The sequence below is a fragment of the Rhododendron vialii genome, chromosome 13a, assembly GCF_030253575.1.
Source record: "Rhododendron vialii isolate Sample 1 chromosome 13a, ASM3025357v1".
NCBI classification, from domain to species: Eukaryota; Viridiplantae; Streptophyta; class Magnoliopsida; order Ericales; family Ericaceae; genus Rhododendron; species Rhododendron vialii.
This window is the reverse complement of record NC_080569.1, coordinates 9,738,188-9,759,338: the sequence shown is the minus strand read 5'-3', so window position 1 is coordinate 9,759,338 and position 21,151 is coordinate 9,738,188. Positions and strand designations below refer to the sequence as shown.

At 39.4% G+C, this 21,151-nt stretch overlaps 2 protein-coding genes across 5 annotated transcripts; both read right to left on the bottom strand.

Annotated features, from left to right (window-relative positions):
- Positions 1 to 260: 260 nt before the first annotated feature.
- Positions 261 to 3,669, bottom strand: LOC131314804 (ankyrin repeat-containing protein At5g02620-like). Of its 2 annotated transcripts, none has more exons than XM_058343657.1 (4): positions 3,317 to 3,669; positions 2,342 to 2,968; positions 1,828 to 2,237; positions 261 to 1,280 (listed from the first exon to the last, which is right to left on the bottom strand). In XM_058343657.1, exons 2-4 carry the CDS (start codon positions 2,670 to 2,672, stop codon positions 402 to 404), a joined length of 1,620 nt encoding a protein of 539 aa, XP_058199640.1. In that variant the 5' UTR covers positions 2,673 to 2,968; positions 3,317 to 3,669; the 3' UTR covers positions 261 to 401. The 2 variants fall into 2 exon arrangements, with proteins under 2 accessions (XP_058199640.1, XP_058199639.1); XM_058343656.1 differs by lacking the exon at positions 3,317 to 3,669 and adding an exon at positions 3,132 to 3,290.
- Positions 3,670 to 14,573: 10,904 nt separating this feature from the next.
- On the bottom strand, positions 14,574 to 20,661 carry LOC131314807 (nudix hydrolase 9). 3 transcript variants are annotated; one of them, XM_058343658.1, is made up of 9 exons: positions 20,368 to 20,626; positions 20,119 to 20,193; positions 18,868 to 18,924; positions 18,650 to 18,732; positions 18,181 to 18,239; positions 17,676 to 17,824; positions 17,043 to 17,186; positions 15,556 to 15,714; positions 14,574 to 14,976 (listed from the first exon to the last, which is right to left on the bottom strand). In XM_058343658.1, exons 1-9 carry the CDS (start codon positions 20,461 to 20,463, stop codon positions 14,881 to 14,883), a joined length of 918 nt encoding a protein of 305 aa, XP_058199641.1. In that variant the 5' UTR covers positions 20,464 to 20,626; the 3' UTR covers positions 14,574 to 14,880. The 3 variants fall into 3 exon arrangements, with proteins under 3 accessions (XP_058199641.1, XP_058199642.1, XP_058199644.1); XM_058343659.1 differs by lacking the exon at positions 18,868 to 18,924 and having other exon boundaries at positions 20,368 to 20,661; XM_058343661.1 differs by lacking the exon at positions 17,043 to 17,186.
- Between the last annotated feature and the right edge of the window lie 490 nt (positions 20,662 to 21,151).

Below are 21,151 nucleotides of genomic sequence, written 5' to 3'. Positions count from 1 at the left end.
TGTTGCAAAAATCAGAAGCTTCTTTTTGAAATTTTGACTTGATGCTACCCTGGTGGTAGAAAATTCAACCATCATCATTACTGTTAAAGTCCACTTTCATTTCAAAAGGAAGTTTTGGCAATCATACACATACGTCTGCAAGTGCATGTGTACTATCCGATTTGGATATGAAACCGAATTCTACACTTCTCATGTTAGACTTCTGCATTTGCTTTCCGAAATCCGGTTCTCATTGCTATCAGTAAGTAACTCAGTACGCATGAACGTAATCTGTGTATTTTGGGTAATCAACGCGATGGTCATCCACTTAGGAGTACTATACACATGAAGGATCATACATAGGTCGACCAAAAAACGACCGGTATGCCTTACGCTAAATATAAGTTAGGCGTGCGAATCTTTCAAATCGCGTACATTTTATTGTACTCAGCGTTCAATACCTCTGAATCCGACATCATCGACATCGACCAAGACCTCGACCTGCTATTCTGCGAATTCTTCCTTACGCTCCTCAAATTCGAGGCCTCAATCCGATGCACAACCACCCAGTAACACATTGTCCCCAGCGTAGTCGCCATGATCGTGGACCCTATGATCGTGACTCCGATCGCCAGCCACTTCTCGTCGTCACCGACCACAACAAACGACAACGCCAAGAATGCCACTGAAATAAGGGCACAGGCTAGCCACATGAGCTTGTTTATGATAGCCATCATCTGCTTCTTCGCCTTGCTCTCTATGACCACAACAGAAGTTTGCACGACCACAACAGCGAGAGAGATGAAGAGGGCAATTGAGTCGAAAACAAAGAAGATTATAAAAGAGGCCTTGGGGGCGATGTTCGCTTCCCCTAGAGAAAGCCCAGGGGGAATGTCGTTTGGGTCGTCAACGTATTGGCCCGGGACAGTGAAAATAGCCGCAAAAGCGACAGTGGCTATTAAAACCGCAACGACGGTGGTGGAGTTGATGGCGTTGTTGAGGCCCTCGGCGTGCATCTTGTTGAGGCGCTTGGCGATGCCCTGGACGCGTTTCCTGGTCTGGCGAGTGTGCTCGAGCTGGTTGTGGACTTCGTGTTTGATGTCGCTCACTGTTTGTTTTAGTTCGCGGGCTGGATTTTGTGCATTCGGGTTGAGGGACCTGGCGCTTGGGACGCCGTGTTCCCTCAGGATGGCTGCGACATCGGCCTGTCCTGTTTTCTCGGCCGTGTCGATGGCAGTTTCGCTGCACCGGTTAACGGCTTTCGTGTCGGTTTCTTTGTGGGCTAGTAATAGCCTGACAATCTGCACAAATGTAATGAGATTTGTGTTAGTTTCCCCTTGTCACTTGGCCGGTACGTGTATGATTTTCAACGGGTATATGATTCAACTAAAAAATCTCTGCGGCATTTGTAATACTAATGTTTTCTTCGTGCATAACCAAGACAATGGAGTGATGGACCACTAAAAATGCAGAAAAATGTGAACAGCAGCAGCACAAGAAGTATAATTTTCAGTGAGTATGTCCTTTTAAAGCATGAAGAGTGTAACTCCTGGGATTCGAGAATTCGCAAGAGAAGTCCATAGACAAGATCACAAGGATATTGAGCTCTTTTTTAGGAGGATGACTAGTTGAAAACATTACTGGGTCCATTGACAACTGTAAAATTGAGCTCTTGTTTGTGTTCTTATGTACAATAGCTTTTTTTTCCGTCTTTAACATGGAAAGGCCTACGACTGGGAAACTCGTACCAAAATAGCAGATCACGGCTCTTTTGAGAAATCAACTGCAACAACTACTTGAAATATAGGGCAAAGCAATCTTTGATAGAGAAAAAATTTGCAAATTTACCTGAGCCCTGCCTTTCCTTGTTGCTATATGCAACGCGGTGTTTCCCTTGGTATCGGTGATGTTTATCGACGAGGGATTCCCCTTGATCAGCTCCTCCACCACTTCCAGGTTCTGCCCCTTGACCGCCATGTGAAGAGCGGTCTGCCCCTTCTTGTCATTCCTCGTAGCGATTTCAGGCTGCTTGCTCAGAAGCGCCTTCACCACTTCCACATGCCCGTTTCTCGCTGCAGAATGCACTGCTGTTTTCCCGTTACTCCTAGCGATGGTGGCGAGGCTGCTCTCCGACTCCAAGAAGAAATTCACCACCTCTATGTGTCCTTGAGTGGCGGCCGTGTGCAGAGCCGTTGTGTTCGACATGTCAACGGTCATAGAGAGCTCCGGATGGGCCTCCGTTAGCACCTTCACCACCGCTGCCAGCATGCCAAAGTAAAACTAGAAATCACAGAAGGAACAACAAAGGAAAATGCTAGTCTTCCAGGCAATATTTGTCTGATGGTTAATTTAGTATACGTACCCAAATCTCCTTGTTTGGCAGCAATGTGCAGGGCATCAAAACCGTTCCTAGCCTTGATACTAGCTGCGCCAAGATCATAGTACTTGATCATCTCCCTAACCACATCCACATACCCATATTCGGCGGCAACAAAGAGGGCGGTTTCCCCGGCTTGGTTCTGCTTCAACAACAACTCTGCCAATTCTTCCTCTCCCCCGGCGCCATTTAGGATCTCCGTTATGACGCCAAGTTGCCCGGCTCTAGCGGCCGAGTGCAAGGGGGTGTCGTCTCGTTTCCCGGTCAATTGTTTCGTCATCTTCTTACGGGGCGTGCTTGCCGTTGTTGCCTCCATAGTATTGTTTCAGGGCCGAAAACTCGAAAAGGTAAAAAAAAAACAAAATTGTCGTCCACTGCTACAACCGATGGATAATATGAAGTCTTTTTTTCTTCCCTTCAAAAACCCAGATGAAAAATAGCATCTTCAATCGGATTTCCAGAGGAGCAGTATCTATTTCGTACGATCAGAACAGAGCTCGTCGAAGATTTTACTCATGGGCAAGAGGTATGAAGAAACAAATACATTGGAATCTGTTTACATCCTTTCAGCTTTGGGTTGGCATCATCCGGAAAATCCCCCATATCAATGACCTGTTCACGAACAACAATCATAAATTAACAAGTTTTGCATAATCCAAAAAAAATTCCCCAAACCCACCTTCTGAAAACGATCAAATCCCAAATTAATTCCAATTCCATACAATAACCTATCACACAATGAGGTTGATTCCAATCTTGTGCAAATTATATCTACCTTTCAAACCATCAACTCCATTTTGCCTTTCACCTTTTGAATTCTTCCCTTCTGTTATTGTTTTTAATGCAATATGACCCCTTTGTTGTACTCCATTAAGGACACAATACAATAAAAGAGAAAAAAGAATCGAAACAAGAGAAGGGAAACTAGTACTCCTATAAAGAAAGAGTCTCAATGCTTACCTGGGTATGAAGGAAACTCCACGTTTTCCTCTCCTCCATCAACCAAACAAATGCCTCCTATCCTATGAGTGTTTGTCTACATATCTCTATAATCTATCTATATTATTCATACATAAATACTATAAATGGAGAGAGAGAGAGAGAGAGAGAGAGAGAGAGAGAGAGAGAGATATGAAAAGGTATGACTTTAATGATCGAAACACCCTGTAAATGAGGTTGAGAGATTTATGCAATCCAAGTTTAGGGGTGTTTCTATATATTGGAGGCAAAGAAAGGTGAAGAGGAGAGAGAAAACAAATAAGATGAAAGGCACATGTGTGCAACAAAGCCTTTTTACATATGTACGAATCTCAGTCTCAAAATTAAATGTCGAAGAAATCAGAACCTGTAAACCGAAAAAGGTGGGGTCGTTTGTAAAGTTGATGAGGACGATGATGTCTAATAAGCTACAGATTACGTAATTAAGGATCAATAATATTCGAGTACTGCTGTACGTACAGACCGAAACGTAGGGAAATCGTACCGACGGCCGTGCCGGGCCGTCTTCGGCCACCGGACTGCCTATCCGAGCCGTCCAAAAATTCTATAAAAAAAAAAAAAGAGGCCGTGCGCGGGAATCAACTGCTTCCGATGTGTATAAGGTGCTTGATCTAAACACTTTTTTTTCATATATATATGTCCGAAGACGGCCCGGCGCGGCCGTTGATATAATTTCCTTACGTTTTTGGTCGGTAGCTGCAGGATTTTCGATAATATTCATCCAAAGAAAGGCGGGGGAAACAATGCAATAAGAAATTGAAGCAAAAGCTAAGGCTAGAAGAAGAGGAGCTAGGCAATGAACGAACGGTAATACCAGAAACACGCGCGTTGACACCGCAAAGATCAAGGCCGGCCCTGATATATCGAGCAATGCTACATACACGCCTGTCAATCACACTTCCAACCACACCCTTTTCACATATGATCATTTTTCAAGCATAGACTTTGGATTCTTCCGCCCGGAGACACTTGTCAGTGAGAAATTTTTGGGTGCTGAGCGGGTACCACGTAGCAGTATCCATAGGCGATCCCAACTGTCTAAACGTGTTTTAGACGGCTCAGATTTATTCCCTCTTTCTCTCCTCACCCCACCACTCTCTTTCCTCTTTTTCTCTCTCTAAATGCGGATCGTTCAAAATACGTTTGGACGACTGAGATTATTGATGGATAATCGGGTACCACGTGTGTAGTATCCGCCTGGCATCCAAAAACTTCTCCTTGTCCGTGCACTTTTTTTTCCCCTTTGTTTTGTAGGAGTAAGAAGTTCGGCCGATGAAAACGAGATGTTTGGTTTTTAAGTGCTTATTATGATGCTATGCAACAAAAAATGTTGGACTTATATACTGAGTACTTGAAATAATTTGGAGCTCTAATTTTATACATTTTGGGGCCTAAAGCGACGGCGCCTTGGATCCTATCCTAGGGCCAGCCCTGATAGTGGTTTGATGTCCTTCCATGATTTAAGGATGGCAATTACCTTCGATCCATCCCCGCCTCTGACCTTCCTGTCCGATCCGAGCGGGTATCCCCACCCCGATAAATAAATGGGGTAGTGATGATTTTTGCTTCCTTGATCCGACTCTGATTGTAGTTATTTATATTTTTGTATGTTTATATGAGTATGTCTAAATAGATTTCATTGTTTTGATATAAGAGCAATATACCCAATAATTAATACGTAAATCACTAGTTTATGTCTTTGGTTTTTTTTTTTTTAACTATCAGTCATCAATATCTTAATTTCTTGTCAAAGCACTCTAAAAAGAACAAAATTAGCCAAATTACTACGATGAATAGGGACACGATTATTCACCAACCCCGACACCTCTTTGTTTACCTCTATTCCGACTCCGATCCAATAAAAAACGGGGCGGGAACGAGGACGGTAAATTGGACTCCGCCCCGCCGCATTATCATCCTTTTCATCCCTACCCATATCCATGGGTGGTGAATGGGTAGGATGTGGTGTATACCACGCGCTCAGGGGTGCGTGGAGTTGGGGTCCATGCTCGACAAAGGGATGTTTGGTGTTTGAAAAATGCACAGGCCGTTTATTTCATAATCTTGGGGTGGATGATGGGCCAACCAACTTTCCCAATCGAAGTAAACACAACTCTCCGGCCGGCCTCGTTTTGTACGTGTTATTGACGGGGAAATGAAATTAGGAGAAAATTATGATGAATTTGCGATAGAAAATGGAAACTGGAAAGAGAATAGTAGCGAAGTCAGAGCATCTCCAATGGGAGATGTCAAACATGACGTGGACAGTGCAACGGTTACTTTTGGTATCAACTCACCTTCCAACCCATCCGCCTTCACTCATGTCAAAGTTGATGTGGTTTTAGCATGAACCTCCAGCATGCCAATTTTGACAACAACCGTCTCCCATGCCAAATTTCAAAAAGTAACCGTTAGAAGGTAAAAAGTTATTGTTAGAAAGTTTAAAACCTCCTTGTACTGCTTGTGTGAGTTTTTTTTTTTTTTTTAAATAAATAGAATTTGACATAAGGATTGGAAAGGAGGTTTTAATGTCAAATTTGAGATGCCAAAATACCATATAAGCCTTCAAAAAAATTTGACAACACCAATTTAACACCTCCTGTTGGAAATGCTCTTTAGCAGTTTGTTTTTCAAAGTATAAGAATTATTATAATCGTGTTTGTCTTAGTTGAGGGGTAAGAGCGGTGAAGGAACTACCAAGGGGCCGGTGCCCCACTTTGTGTGTGAAAATAATTTTTGTTGTGCTTTATAGGGTACAAATTCATACAGAGTATCTTTTTTTTGTTCGACAGACGAAAATGTCCAGATTAGCTTATACACACCCCGACTATTTTTTTTCCTTGTTTAGTCAAAGGCACCTACGCCGGGACGAGGAGATTAATAAGAGATTTCTCTCTCTTGGCCTGACCCCAAATTCATATCCACCTTCTTGTATTTTTCTAGACTAATAGCTATAAATTCACTTAAGTTTTATATTTTCTGTATGTCATTTAATAGTTATTGGAGAAACAAGATTACTTCCCAAAGAATTGAAGGTTATAATGGATATTTCGTTGGGTGCCATACAAATTCCATCTCATTAAAAAAATAGGAAAATGACGGTCAATGACATGTTTTGATAATTAATACCCGCCAAGGACATTTTTAGCATTAACAATTGTTCTTAGCATGTCTTTGAAGAGTATTAATTATCAAAACACGTCATGGGCCGTCATTTTCCCTAAAAAAATTGTACACATTGAACATGATATAAGTCTTTTATGCACTGGAGTTTTGGACCACTTAATTCACTTTCCAAAGATGAAAATGGTTTTCAGTTCTCATCTTTGATAATGACTTTGACGCACATTTATCATGAATAATATATTGAAATACTTCAACGTAATCTTTTAATTTTTTCCAATAAAAACGTGTCCCGAAAACACAGCAAACAATATCAAATCTACATGATTTTCGGCGTGAACGATGTCCTCCACAGTTTCAAGAAACGAAATGCGGGAACATCATATGGGCTAAAAAAAGGCGTACAAAATGAGCGGGATAGGATCCTCGAAGGGACTGAAGAAGATCATTAAAGAGGAGAAATTATTCATTGCCCCAAAGGCAACACTTCATCTTTAACAGGTGGTGTCTTTTACCAATTAAAATTTGCCCAATTGAAAGTGTCAGACTTCTGCCACATAAGCAACCTCTTACTTGACGGGAAAGAGGCAAACGGAAATGCAGTCTACCTACCCCTTGTCTTTTCAATTTCAATTTTAATTTCTCCTCGTATCCCACTTGACACACAGTCTTTTCTCTAAAATTAAGTGTTTTAAATTTCAATTCGTTTGAATGGGTGAGAAGATTTTATTTTTTTTATAATTTAATTCTAAAGGGTCATAATTAAATTTTGACTATAGGTCTCTCGTTGATTAGCCCTAAGAAAGTCGTAGAATCAAATATCTTTTAAGACTAACCAACGAGAGCCCTAGAGTCAAAATTTAATTATGACCATTTAGAATAAAATGATCAGAAAACTAAAATCTTTCTATCGGTTCAAACGGATTGAAATTTGGAGCACTTAATTTTTTAACCATATTTTTTAATATATAAACTGAAGGTTGAAAAATTAATTGTTCTAAATTTCAATCCGTTTGAATGGGTGAGAAGATTTTATTTATCTGATCATTTAATTCTAAAGGATCATAATTAAATTTTGACTATAGGGCTCTCGTTGGTTAGTCCTAAGAGATATTTGATTCTACGACTTTCTTATGGCTAATCAACGAGAGCCCTATAGTCAAAATTTAATTATGACCCTTTAGAATTAATGATAAAAAAAATAAAATCTTCTCACCCATTCAAACGAATTGAAATTTAAAACACTTAATTTTAGAGAAAAGGCTGTGTGTCTAGTGGGATAGAGGAGAAATTAAAATTGAAATTGAAAAGACAAGGGGTAGGTAAACTGCATTTCCGTTTGCTTCTTCTCCGTCAAGTGAGAGGTTGCTTATGTGGCAGAAGTCTGACACTTTCAATTGGGCAAATTTTAATTGGTAAAAGGCACCACCTGTTAAAGATGAGCTGTTGCCTTTGGGGCAATGAATAATTTCTCATTAAAGAGGCTGACCTCTAATGTCTCATCACTCGGAATATGTGTGTGAAAACAATTAGAAAATCATTGCTTTTTTTTTTTATTGCTTCCATACTTCTCTCCTAATACTACTGACGATGACTCATGAATTATTTTTATTTATTTCATCTTCCTAATAAGGTATCTATTGCTTACTCATAATTTGACTTGCAGCTAAAAAAAAAAAACCTACTAAAGGATCGTGGGCATACAAATGATTCGTGCACAGCAGCTGTGCACAACGGCCTTTTTCTCCCGCCTCGGGTCGCGCAAAGGTGATCGGAGCCGCTCATTTTGTTCAAAATATGTCATTTAAGGTCTCTGTAAAAAATGAGTTTCGTTCAATATCGTTAGAGGCATTAACAAAACACCCGCTAAATTCTTAAGTGATTTTGGGTATTTTGTTAACGCCTCTAACGATATCGAACGAAGCTCTTTTTTTACAGAGACCTTAAACGACATATTTTGAACAAAATGAGCGGCTCTGATCATCTTTGCGTAACCCGAGGCGGGAGAAAAAGGCCTCTGTGCACAGCTCCAAATTGACAATCTCAGAGAGTCTCTTGACATTTGCGTGCAATAACTATCCTCCTCCATTGAAATTCTCTAGTGGGCCAAGTTTGTTGGAATTTCTTAAAGGAAATAAAGATAAGTGCTAGGGACAAAGAAAATAAGCAAAAAATTGACCCTTAAAGTGTACATGAATGGCTTAGATTCAATATGCAGTGCATTTGAGCCGTTCATGTACACTTTAAAAGTCAATTTTTTGTCCATTTTCTTTGTACTTAGCATTTCTCGAAAATAAAATATTCAATTGGCCGTCATCTAACCATGGACAATTGGACATGAAGTCAAGAACTACTTGTATTATCTCTCTCCCTCTCCCTCTCTCCCTCTCCTCTCTTCACCAAACCCAGCCGCTGCCCCCCGCCCCCTCCTCCCTCGTAGGGGAGTGATTTTTCAGTGCCGAATGGGTATATCCTACGTGATATTCGCTCGGCACATCCAAGCCGTCTGATACATTTTTGGACGGCTCGGATTGAAACCCTCTCTCTCCTCTCACACATAACTTTCTCTCTCCTTTTTCTCTCTCTAAATCTGAGCCGTTCAAACACGCAATAGACAGCTTGGATGGGCGAGCGGGCATCACGTGGTATCCACTCGGCACTGAAAATTTTTCCCTCGTAGGGTTTTAAACCCTTATGTGGCGCAGGAGGGGAGGGGTTTCTCTCCCTCGCTGGTGAACTCCCTTTCTCGATACTAGATTTGGGAGTTTTCTTTTCTTTTTTTTCCTCCGTCAACCCCCATCCTCCTCTTCCACATAACACCAACACCAGCCGCCTCTCTATGCCGCTCTTTCTCCAACGATTCCACTGCGTTGTCCGGTGGTTTATCACTTGTTTTCGCTGTTATTTGCTCGTGGTTGCCAGATGTGGGTTTTGCGGTCGAGGTCGCTGGAGTTTTGACGCAGATGGAGCCTTGACCTCGGGATGGTTTGTGATGGTGCGACTCGTCTTTAACTCGATGCCACTAGGTGTGACTCAATAAATGACTCAGTGGGCTACTCGGGTGACTTGTTACTAGTTATTGATTGATTGTTTCGTTTTTCTTTTTCAAATTGTAGCTTTCCACCTCAGATTTGGAGGATTGTTCTTCTTGTTTTGTTGAGCCTCTGTTGGGAGGTCGTTGTTCTTTGATTTGTCCTACTTCTGTGCGGGCTTTTCTTTTTCTCACTCCTTTAGCGGCTATGTGGAGTGCTTTGATAAGATGATGGTGAGTTTTCGGAGTGGTGGCAATTCTGTGGCGCATGGTGTAGCTTAGAATACAGTGGAGTGTACACTTGGCTTGTATCCCCTTCCTGATTTATTGTTTTCTTTTCCTATTAACGGAACTATCCTAAACTTTGGCAAAAAAAAAAAAAAAGACATGAAATACAGAGGAAAAAACGAAGGACCGGCATATCTGTAGCTTGGGTGGGTTGAGAAAGTAGTCGCATCTCGATCACTCATCTCGATAATTAATGATTCATATTTTTGAAGATATTTTTTCAGTAAAAACATTTTTCTTTTCAGTAATGATCTGTCAACTCCAAAGCAAACCGGAATAAAAAACAGAACACTACTCTCAACAAATCAACCTTTTTCAATTGAGACCTGAGAAAAACAATAACCATTACAGTATCCCCAAAACTATCATTTAAATATTAATTTTCTCGCATTTTTAGCTACATTGTGCTGATTAAACTGACATATATAATCAAGTTTTTTCCACCGTAGTCTTTTCTATAGACAAACCAATGAATTCAATTCTCATGTTGCATGGTTGGCCAAAGGTAGGTTTTTATTAACTTGAACTTCGCGAAATTTCTTAACCTTGAGGCAAATATAATTAGAATATTCAACAATTCATATGTTTGGAAAACAACTATCCTATACCTTCGAGTAAGTGAGCACATTTGGTGAAACTTTTTTGAAGGCTTTCTATTCGAAACATAAATCCCTCCCATTAATATTGGACAACACATCTATTTTCAAAAAATATTTCAGACTTGCACAATGAAACACCGCATAATTTCATGTTTGGATATTTCCACTCAGGCTTTACTTTGAATTGAGCCCTTAAATTTTTTAAGTAGGTTAACTTAATTTCTATATATATAGGTCTCACTTCTATATGGGCCTATACAATGAAAGCCTAAAGCGGTGACTTTACGAGCTTTAACACAAATTCGGCTCGGGAGATCGTTCCCATATCCATTAACTCCTATCTCTCTCTCTCTCTCTCTCTCTCTCTCTCTCCACGTGCAAAATGGGACACTTTTAATTTTTCAATCCTGAAATGATTGGGTATATGAATAACTGTGCTTCATATATATTTCAATGCCCAACTAGATAGATTGATTTGATTAAAAAAAACCAGATAGATTGAAATTTGCCCTCAATATTCCTTGTTTCCACTTTGGTTTGTGAGGTTTTTTTTTTGCAATGTCTTAAATAGTTTATTTTTTTATAAATTTTACCAAAAAAAACTACTTTTAACTAGATTTTTAGTGACTTGGTTAGCACTACTAAAGATCTAGAATGGACCAATAATTTGTGAATAAGGTGAGGGGCAGGTGAGCAAGAGTCAATGTATGGTGGGCCAGGCCCAGGTTATACCGTCCGCTAGACGTTGGGGGCCCAGCGCGAGTGGGCTTTTTGGACGGACACAAGGGAGGGATTTTTGGGTGCCGAGCGAGTACCTCATATGTCCTAACGTGTTTTGGGCGGTCCGGATTTTAAAAAGGGAAGAGAGAGAGAGAGAGTTTGAGTTAGGGGAGAGAGAGAGGGAATAAATTTGGATTGTCCAAAACACATTTGGACGACTAGAATCACCGACGGGGTACCACGTGTGTGTGGTATCCGCCCGGCATCCAAAAACTTCTCAACATGAGAACTACTCCACGTTCCACAACCCTCAACAGCCTCGAAACGACAACGACATCCATTTGGTCTTTTGTAATGCGAGGTGTTTTCGGACCAGCATACACGCACCTCAAACTAATTCCTACAACCCCTCCCACAACTTTTCCAAACGCTTACGCATGGGGCTGTTGTAACCCCCAAGAATTGCTGTCACGCGGATTCAAATATTAGACCTTAAATGAGAGCAAACTCCTAAATAACTGGCCAAGACCACAAGGGGAATTCAACTTGCAGTTCCTTTTTGTTCCTTTGGTTTCTTACTCTTTAGTTGAGAAAAATACCTGACAAATACAGGAATACTTATACGCAGGTTTTTAGTTTTATTTTTGTGCCTAACAAAATAAACATAGATTTCCATGAGATCCCAACCACATTGAAACGGCAAAAACTAACAAAGGTGTGTTGGCGTTGCCTTGATTTCAGCTGGTAATTTTTCATTTATGGCCCACGTGAAAGAACAAATAGTTCGCTAATTCTGAATTAAAATCTTGTACCTGTATGTGAATTTTTCTGTCTCGATCAATAATCAACTTTAGATTTTGGATTTGTGGAGTCAAAACAAAAATGAAAAAAGTCGATAGAGAAAAGGTCGACTGTGTGGTTTTCTTTAGTCTTAAAAATAAAAGACAATCGACTGTGAAAGAAAAGTTAAAATTTGATAACCTAACGCAAATGAAACTTTTACTGATATCAACTGGAAAATGTTTGATCTCTCTGCAACTAACAGGATATGAGTTTAGGCTTGGGCCATAAGTGGAAAATTACCAGCTGAAATCAAGGCAACGTTCAAGGTACAAGATTCAGTAAATTTTACACTACGTAGATATATTGCGCAAGAATTTGGCAACGTAATTCAACATGGATTGGATAGTTATGTCAATTACAAGTCACTGTGCAATTTTCGTCGTAGATAAGTGTTGCTGTCGCTCTCATTCATCTAACGTTGGACACATTATTTTATCACAATTTTAATTGCTTTTTAACAAAACAATTTTGCATTGACCAGCTGTCCGTTGACTCACCCAAGGACATGGTTTTTCGCTTTTCATAATTGCCATAATTTGTGCGGACTCTGTGGTGCTGAGCTACTGTGGAAACCTTTTTGGAATGTATCTGGTCAATTCCTGCCTGGCGGAAGCTGAAGCCCAAACAAAGAGATGTATCAAACAGGAGAGAAAAACTTATTCACGGAGCGCATTCTTATCCATCCGTTTCGGAAATCAACAGTTGAGATATATTTTTAATCTTTAATCGGTAGTAACTAATATCTCTTACCGTTAATAGTTTGTCTTTAATTTAGATCGTCCAACACAATTTTGGATGTCCGAGAGTGACCTCCATATATAAACTTTATTTACTGTAAATAAAGATTTCCCCTAATGGTGTTGGAGGATCTTTTAATGTTGTGTTTGGAAAATGAGTTGAAAGAGATAGCTAGAGAGATAAATGAGAATTGAGAGTAATGACTGAAAGTAGAGGTGACGAGTAATTTTTGAGTTGGAAATTTTTTTCCAAAAAGGGAAAACGAAAGGCATTAATAATTGTTGAAAAACGATGGTGGGTGGGCCAAAATATGAACATGGAGAGAAGTGCTGTGCGGCGGGGTACCCAAGAATCTATCGCAACCCATGGTCGTTGATGGCCATGACAGTGGAAGAGGAGTAATAAACCAAACGAACCATTCTACTGGCACAATAAATCTTTGCACAGATTTCTATGTGAGGTCTACTAAGGGTTCCACACAAGTGATCCGAGTCGTTCATTATGTTTAAAACATTTTTTCAAGGGCCTCTTCGAAAAATCAGCTTAATCCGATACCTATAAGTACTTGATTTAATACAGTCTGGACTAGTTAATCAGGAAAACATACTGGGCCATACGTTCTCGTAGTCCCTAGTCCACCCTTCCAATTAAATCAGTGCCTAGACTAGCAAACAAACCATATGAAGCTAAAAACAAGCCGAGATGGGAATCTTGAATGACAGGATTTTCCACAACCCCAACATCTGTCGGTAACATGTGCAGTCTTATTCTTTCTTTCTCAGCGTCCTCCGACTCCGACGGCTCTTGTGAAACGAAGAATTTTGAGCTGGGCTAGACACCGGACTCCCTGCATGAATAAGTGCACGTCTCTCTCTCTCTCTCTCTCTCTCTCTCTCTCTCTCTCTCTCTCTCTCTCTCTTCTTCCCACACAATAGCAAAAACAAGAGGACCCGCTTTAAACAACCAAACATGCTTTACAATGGAAAGGGGGAGAGATGTACTGAAGAAGAATTCTCTACCAAGAAATGAAGTGCTCTGAAACTGAATTCCAGGAGTCAAGAGGTACCCTTGAATTTAGTCCACAACTCCTATGCCATAAATAAATTAAAAAAAAAAATGACACAGAAAAAAAACAATCCAGTTCCAAATTTACCTCTCAACTGGTAATTATCTAATCAAGAGTTCTTTCCTAGTTTCGATGCATAATGCAGCACACAAGGTCAAAATTTCAGTTGGACTATACCTAAGCAATACTATCAAAAGTTCTTTAATTTTATCCCACTTCACTATCACCTGGTCCTGTTTCTGACTATGAATCAAAGAAGAAAATATCTTCATTGGCTATACCGTTACAAATAGATGGAGTATAAAAAAGAAAATGACCATGTTCCCTGTGTCTGAAGGCAGATATCACACTCCTAGGCTTAGTTTGGCTCCAAAGGAAGAGCACTTGCCCCAATAAGACTAATTAACCTTTTCGACGCTAACCACAAAAGGTAATCAGATATAGCTTTTCAGACGAACCTTAAATTCGAACAAGATGTTCCAAGAACAGCATATTAATCAGCATCAAGCTCAGGTATTTTTTATTTTTTAAATCAGTTACCAAACAGATGTATAGACCGAACTCAACCTATAAAACAACATCCACTTGATTTTTCAGCATATGGCAGGGAATCAACATTGTGGGAATGTTTTCTGCTTTCCATGCTACTTGCAAGCTTTTCAGTTAAGAGCAAATCTTGAAGAAACAAAAGAAGTAACTTTAAAAGATTGATTATTAGAGGTACTTACAGCGTACCTACTTGGACTTGCACTAGACTTCCATAACACAAAACAAAGGCGCCACACACACACACTGTAGCAAAGGCACGTGTAATGGTCAATCAAGTGTGAGAATATATTATGGATCTACTGTAAGTAATAGCAATTCAACAACATGAGTTATGAGTATTAACACAGTTTTGAGTTAATTGTATAGGCTTAATCCGTATAGGCAATATGCCATATCAATTATGTTCAACATGAACTGGAAGGAAGATAAAAGATCCCACGGGAGATAGTCCAAGCCATAAAATTATCTCCCAGAACGGCTCAATTGCAAAGGGCTGACAACCTTGATCGGGTAGGAATCACGGACTTCCATTACGTATCTCTTATTTATAGTTTTGTGGCTGCTACTATTATGTATGTTTTGCCACTTCGACCATCAACTTATAAAGTGCAAATCCCCCTTGGTGGCAGCCAGGCATTTTAGATGCCATGATTTCCAAGTCTTTCTGACAAAGAACAGAAGGAAAAAATGAAACCCAAGTTAAAATAGCAATTATCAGGGAAAGAAAAAATAAAAGCTTGCTCTAAATGTTCCCTTCCAACCCAGTAAACCTGAACACCAAAATTTGTCTCCAAGTTCCTAGAGGAAAATAATAAGACCAACCGTAATTTCAATGTAACACAAAACCACAGCAATATTAATTAAGCCTAACATAGGTGATCCACTGCTGAAAAGGGTGCCAAGAAAATGGAACAGAAGAAAACCATACTACCTGAACCACAATAAATTCCTTACAGCCACCTCAATACCATTATCACCAGTCATCACCATAGCACTTCACCATCTCCCCAAGTAGTCATTCCACTAATGTCATTCAACACCCCACCATCTCCCCAAGTAGTGACATGCCAACTAGTATTACATGTAGTCTGCAGATCACCATGCTTAATACTAGTGGCAGACCACCATGCTCTCGACAGTTAATCATATAAACTATAAAGTATAAACAATACATTTGTCGATCACGATAAGTGACAATTAAATACAAGGCCATCTCAAGGAAAAAGATGAATTATGAACTAACCATGGAAACAGTATACAGCTGTGTTGACTCGTAGCCATCTTGTGCACGAGAATAAAATTGTTGAATTTCCTTTGACTGGAGATTGCATTTTATGAAGAAAAAAGCAGTAGGTCTCATGTTCAGATCTCTGCGAGATATACCGATAAAGTCTGGATTGCACTGCATGAGAATCAGATGGACATGCTTTTCAAAAGGATAATTATATATCTGATGGATAATCAAGTCATCAACCTTCCACTCAAGCATCCCTTTGATTATCATGCATAAAAATTTCACTGCCACCAGAAAAGGAGTTTCATTCAACTGTAGAGGGGAATAGATTACCCAGGGTAAAAGAGATGCCACTTGAAACCATATGCATGAATATTGCATTATGCAGTATAAAGGCAAAAGAACTGAAAACTGTCCAAGTTTCTTAGAAGGAAATATGTGAAGGAAGGTGGATGTGGCAAAATATTTTGAGCCAATACCTCAGAATCAGTATTAAAACGAATATTTCAACATTCATGTCAACCTTCTCGTTACCTTGTGCATCTTCAACTGAGACATAGCACTCTTTATTCAAGTAGGCACAATTTTTTCCCTTTTCACATGAACAAGCCATATCAGCCAAGACCTTTTGTTCTGCTTTATTAGGTGGCCATTAGTTGACTGCTTAAAACTCAACCTATTAAAATTGAGGTTGTTTGTTCGAACAGGCGGGGGCCAATTTGGGCACCTAAGGCAAAGGTTAGGTTTTTGACCAATCTACCTGTGGTCATGTTATTTAATTGGTAAGCTCCGTGTCTTATTCCTACAATGTACGTCTCCATTGTCATTTTTTTTCCGTGTTGATTTGCAACTCATTCCTCTCAATTCTCAACATCCTTATTCAAGTTGTTCCGACACATGCTATGATAACCCAGCAATCCAAGCTATAGAGCGTAACAGCCCTCATCAATTGCTTACCAACTGATTTTTAAAGCTATTTGTAAAACAAAAGCACATAGAAAATACCAAATACAATCACTCTGAATTCCGCAGGTTGCTTTCTCTTCAGCCTCTTTCTGAAGGGAATATCCAAAACAAAAACAATGCTGACAAGTGAAATATGAGCTTTACCAGTCACTTGATCTCATCATAGTTTTACTAAAAGTGCATTGACATAGTCTTATGTCTGCTTGTCCACTATGTTACCTTAAAAGGCTGCATCATTCAGCAGCACCATTCTATTTGCTACAACTACAATGTAAAAGAGTAGCAAGCTGCAAGTTTATAAAATTCATGTTCTCTTTAGCACGCAATACATATTACTCTTTGGTCTCTCAAACAAGTGGACAATTCCCATAACATAACAAACTAAAGTATTTCAAGAGAATAATAAACTGACTGTGACATCATCTCGTGACACAGTCAGAAGCAGCACTTCAGCACATTATTTCAAGTTACCCAAAAATCAATAAAAAACTTAGTGGATCGTTTCCCATCCCTGTCATAGACGAACTTACAAGGGTTGTTGCAGGTACTCCAATTTCTTCAACTACTTCACGAATAATGCTGTCAAACATCTCTTGAGAGACTCTATTACTAATAAGCTCAGCATTGTTCGAGTCTTTTGCATATTGATGAGATACTATCCCAACTGCTTCGGGCTGTCAACCATCAGTTAGAGCAATAGCCAATAAATAGTTGATCAAATAACAAGGTGTAGTAGTCAAAAAAGGAAGCAAGCCAGTTGGGAATACTGTTTATCATCTTCTCCACCTAAAGGAATAAAACAAAATTGCACTCCTAAATGTACCAATTACAATATAAGACAGAGGAATCCATGTATGGGGACTTAATTGCCTGTGAACATCTGAATCACAGTGAATAGTCACCTGAATTCTGTAAAGAGGGAATCAAGTGGAAGTTTCAAAACCAACAGAGAAAGGGGGGAAATTACAAAGCTTGGTATATGGAGGATGCTTGGACGAGTAGACCAGATACATACAAAACATCCAGCTTTGTCTGCATGAAGTGGCCATCCTTACCATGGTTATACCTAGTGCTGGTAGTGCAAGATTTTACGTTTGTGCCAAGCAATGACCTGAATTATAGGACTTAAAATCTCGTATTTGCAAATCTTTTAACATAGATACCTCAGGATGGCCTCCAGGAAAAACGTAGTGTCCAGGAAATTCCCCAACATTATAACTTCTTTGCAGCACAAGAATCTTCTTGTCAGATGTCTCTACAACTGCACCATTACCCAGAGGACTTGAGGTGTGCTGGCACTTCCTACAATCATCTATCAACAACCCAAGGCATTGGGTATTTAGGCAGGGATCTCTCGAATCAAATTGAAAGACTCTAGAGTATCAAGACCTTCATTAGCACTAGCAGTCAGTTGATACTTGATTCAATAGCATATATGGGCTTATGTTTTAAATATGAATGAATCAAAAAGTTTGGCACATTGCTCTAAGCCTAAGAAGACATCGTATCTCGGAGGATGAAATCTTCAGCTGGTAGATCTAATGGAGATTGATGTTCAACAAAAGAAAGGAACTATATGGATTACATACTATCTGTAGGCAGTCCAGAATCAATACACAAAGTGGAGAACATGCCCTTCTAAAATATATTATAATCTCTTAACTTTACCTTCTGATGGAACAAGAAACTTTTCCCACATTGGATTTAAATTTGTCCCCACAAAAGTCCTGAGATATAAGTACAGCAACATAAATATTACTATGGAGAATTTCTACATGAAGTCAAGGTTCTATAAAATATAACATGAGGAATATTCATTTCTATGGGCAGAACAGCAGAACAAAAGATGGCCAACGGTTTGTCTCTTTATCATGATATCTAATGAAACTATATCTACTTATAATGCAACCAAATACAAATGGAATATAGAACATGAAGCTTCCATGCCACAACCTTTACGAAGGAAAAGGATAATTAGATATCTGTTATTTTGTGATACACACACAAAAGAGTGCATGGGCATGTCTAAATGCGTGCACGTGGGTGTGCATGCGCGTGTGTGTGGGTGTGTGTGTGTGCGTGTGTGTGTGTGTGTGTGTGTGTGAGAGAGAGAGAGAGAGAGAGAGAGAGCGCTAACCTATAATCTGTCAAACCAAGGTGGAGGCATACGCGGGGCAAATGATCGGAGTCAGCCCCACTGAGTAAGGCGTGTCCACCGTACTGCACCATAACAAAGTGACTATTGGATAAGTAACATGACAAATTAAGCAAACAGCATACATGACACAAGTTTCATACCAATTGAAATTTAATACAACACACTCAATGATCTTCCTTCCAATGTCAAAGGCATACCCTGAACTTTTTGCCATTAAACAATGATGAGTTTTGCTGAACCCTCAGATCCCATATCTGATGAGACAATATTGCACAATAAAAGAAAAAAAAATCAAATTCATCATCATGATATAGGATTCCATTTCTTTTGGAAATCAGTTGAATACAAGCCAATTAGAATGCAAGTCATAGCCGGAACTGATGAAGGAATAGATAAGGTCCCCTACCAAACTAAAAGACCAAAAAAGAAAAGTATACATTGGAGCTAGGGCTAAAGAAAAAGCCCCCTCACAAGATATCATTATGAATAGGAAAATCAGACCTCTTTGTAATTCCTATCCAACTAACAATCAGCTATTATATTCAAATATTCCATGGGCGTGGGGTAATCAGCATTTCAAGATGGGAGATCTTCATAAGCGATAAGAAGTGTAGTATCATTTCACGTCCAGAACTAAAAGCACAGCGGACTAACAGATTATGATGTCTACTAAACCAGCATTTGCATTATGGATTTCTAGGCGGAAAGGAAAATGGCATGGAAATTGAAGAATAGATTTAGCTTTTTCACTTCATGTTTCTGTTTCTCTTCATAAAAACCATGATCCAAACACAATCTGAATCTAGCAAACGCACGGTTTAAACCTATAAAACCTCTACACATTCACTCAAACCTAGGGTTACGAGCCCCCGGGCTACTACACTTGAGGGCTCGTTGCACGCGTTAAAAAAGTAGAATATAATTTGAAAAGCAGAAGCCAAAAAAGCACCAATGGAGATTCTCAAAAATCAGGATTTCCATCCAATTTAAGTGTTTTTTGGCCGATTAGCTAAAACCAGACTCATACACAGAGATTAACAGCCCCTTTGGATTGGGGGTTTTCAGGAGAAGAGAAAAGCAATGGAGGGGAAGAGGTTTCTGTCCCCTGTTTGGATGGTAAAAGGGGTGAGTGAGGGCGAGAATCAAGAACCCCTTATGGAGCCATTTTTATTTATCACCAAAAGTGGTGAGATTTGGTGAGAAGAGAAAGTGGGAGGCCTATCCAAATGAGATGGTGAGAAAACATACTCCTTTCCTTTCTTTTCTTTTCTTTTTCTCATCATTAAGAGAAACCACACTCCTTTCTCTCCATTTCTAACCCAAGTAGCCATAAAGCTACAGAACAAGGCGCAGAAAACAACACAAATACATAACTGTAAATCGTATGAACTAACTGTATGCGAAACCCGAGAAATTCAAGTTATAAGAACAAAAAAAGCGCGACTAACCTCAGAAACAGAGTTTTCCAAGTCGATTGCCGGGTGGGGAATCCTATCGTACGCTTCATCGAAAACCACAGACACCTTAATTTTTCCACAGATTAACACGTCATAAGATGTATAATACAAACGAAAGATCGAAACCTTGCCGACATAGACGCGGTTTATAAGTACTAAATACTGTAGACTATACAGGTAAGTATTGGACCATTGCATTGGAAAAGTATTGAAGTCAATGGCATCGGAACCGATCCCTACCTGTGAAGGTGAGAGACCAGAGGGACAAATCAGGAGAAGTTCGTAAGGAGGACGATCGGGACAATCGCCGACCTGCTCTGGGTTTGCCTTTTCCATTGCAACAATTCTCGTCTCGTCGGGACAATCGCCGGACGCTTCAGGTTTTATCTTTATGACTGGAACTGGAGTAATTATTTGTCTTTTCACGGACAAAAGAAGCCTTCAGTCGAAATTTTGTCATTATAATTTGAACATTTTTTTTTTTTGTAAGACAAAAATGAAGTTGATTGACATTGGTATATGGAGTAGTATATAATTTATTTAGAGTTGTCTCACAGTACATTTTTAATATTGTATAAACTACAAACCATCCATTGTGGTAAACCTTAATGGATGATCTACCCAATGTACTCCGCAAATATAACGATTCGGTTCGCGATGAATAAATTTGTAGGAGGCGTCCTACAACTCCGTAATGTATTGGCGCACTACGGGTTTTCCTTATCTGTCTTTTTACTTGGTCTTTTCGGTAGTTTTTCACTTAATTTTTACTGGATTCGAGATTAAAAAAATTTAGATTAATCGTTTGTCTTGACGAGAGAAATGAAAAAATATTAAAATATCAATCAAAGTTGAAAAAAGGTACTTAAAGACGAAAAAATTTCAAAACACACACAAAAAATATAAATAAATACAGCCTTTAAGTATCTTTAGACGATCGTTTCATATGATTATGATTTTTTTTTCAATTTTGATTTATATTCTTACTTTTCTAATTTGCCTCATTGAGATGAACGATGGGCGT

Excerpts from the sequence above, each read along its gene's own strand:
- LOC131314807 (XM_058343658.1), bottom strand. The coding sequence starts at position 20,463 with ATGGAAAAGGCAAACCCAGAGCAGGTCGGCGATTGTCCCGATCGTCCT. Across the intron at positions 18,240-18,649 it reads CTTGGTTTGACAGATTATAG|GACTTTTGTGGGGACAAATT; the intron begins GTTAGCGCTCTC and ends CTTATATCTCAG. Across the intron at positions 14,977-15,555 it reads AGCTGTATACTGTTTCCATG|AAAGACTTGGAAATCATGGC; the intron begins GTTAGTTCATAA and ends GTTCTTTGTCAG.
- LOC131314804 (XM_058343657.1), bottom strand. The coding sequence starts at position 2,672 with ATGGAGGCAACAACGGCAAGCACGCCCCGTAAGAAGATGACGAAACAA. Across the intron at positions 2,238-2,341 it reads TGCCAAACAAGGAGATTTGG|CGGTGGTGAAGGTGCTAACG; the intron begins GTACGTATACTA and ends GCATGCTGGCAG. Across the intron at positions 1,281-1,827 it reads CAAGGAAAGGCAGGGCTCAG|ATTGTCAGGCTATTACTAGC; the intron begins GTAAATTTGCAA and ends ACATTTGTGCAG.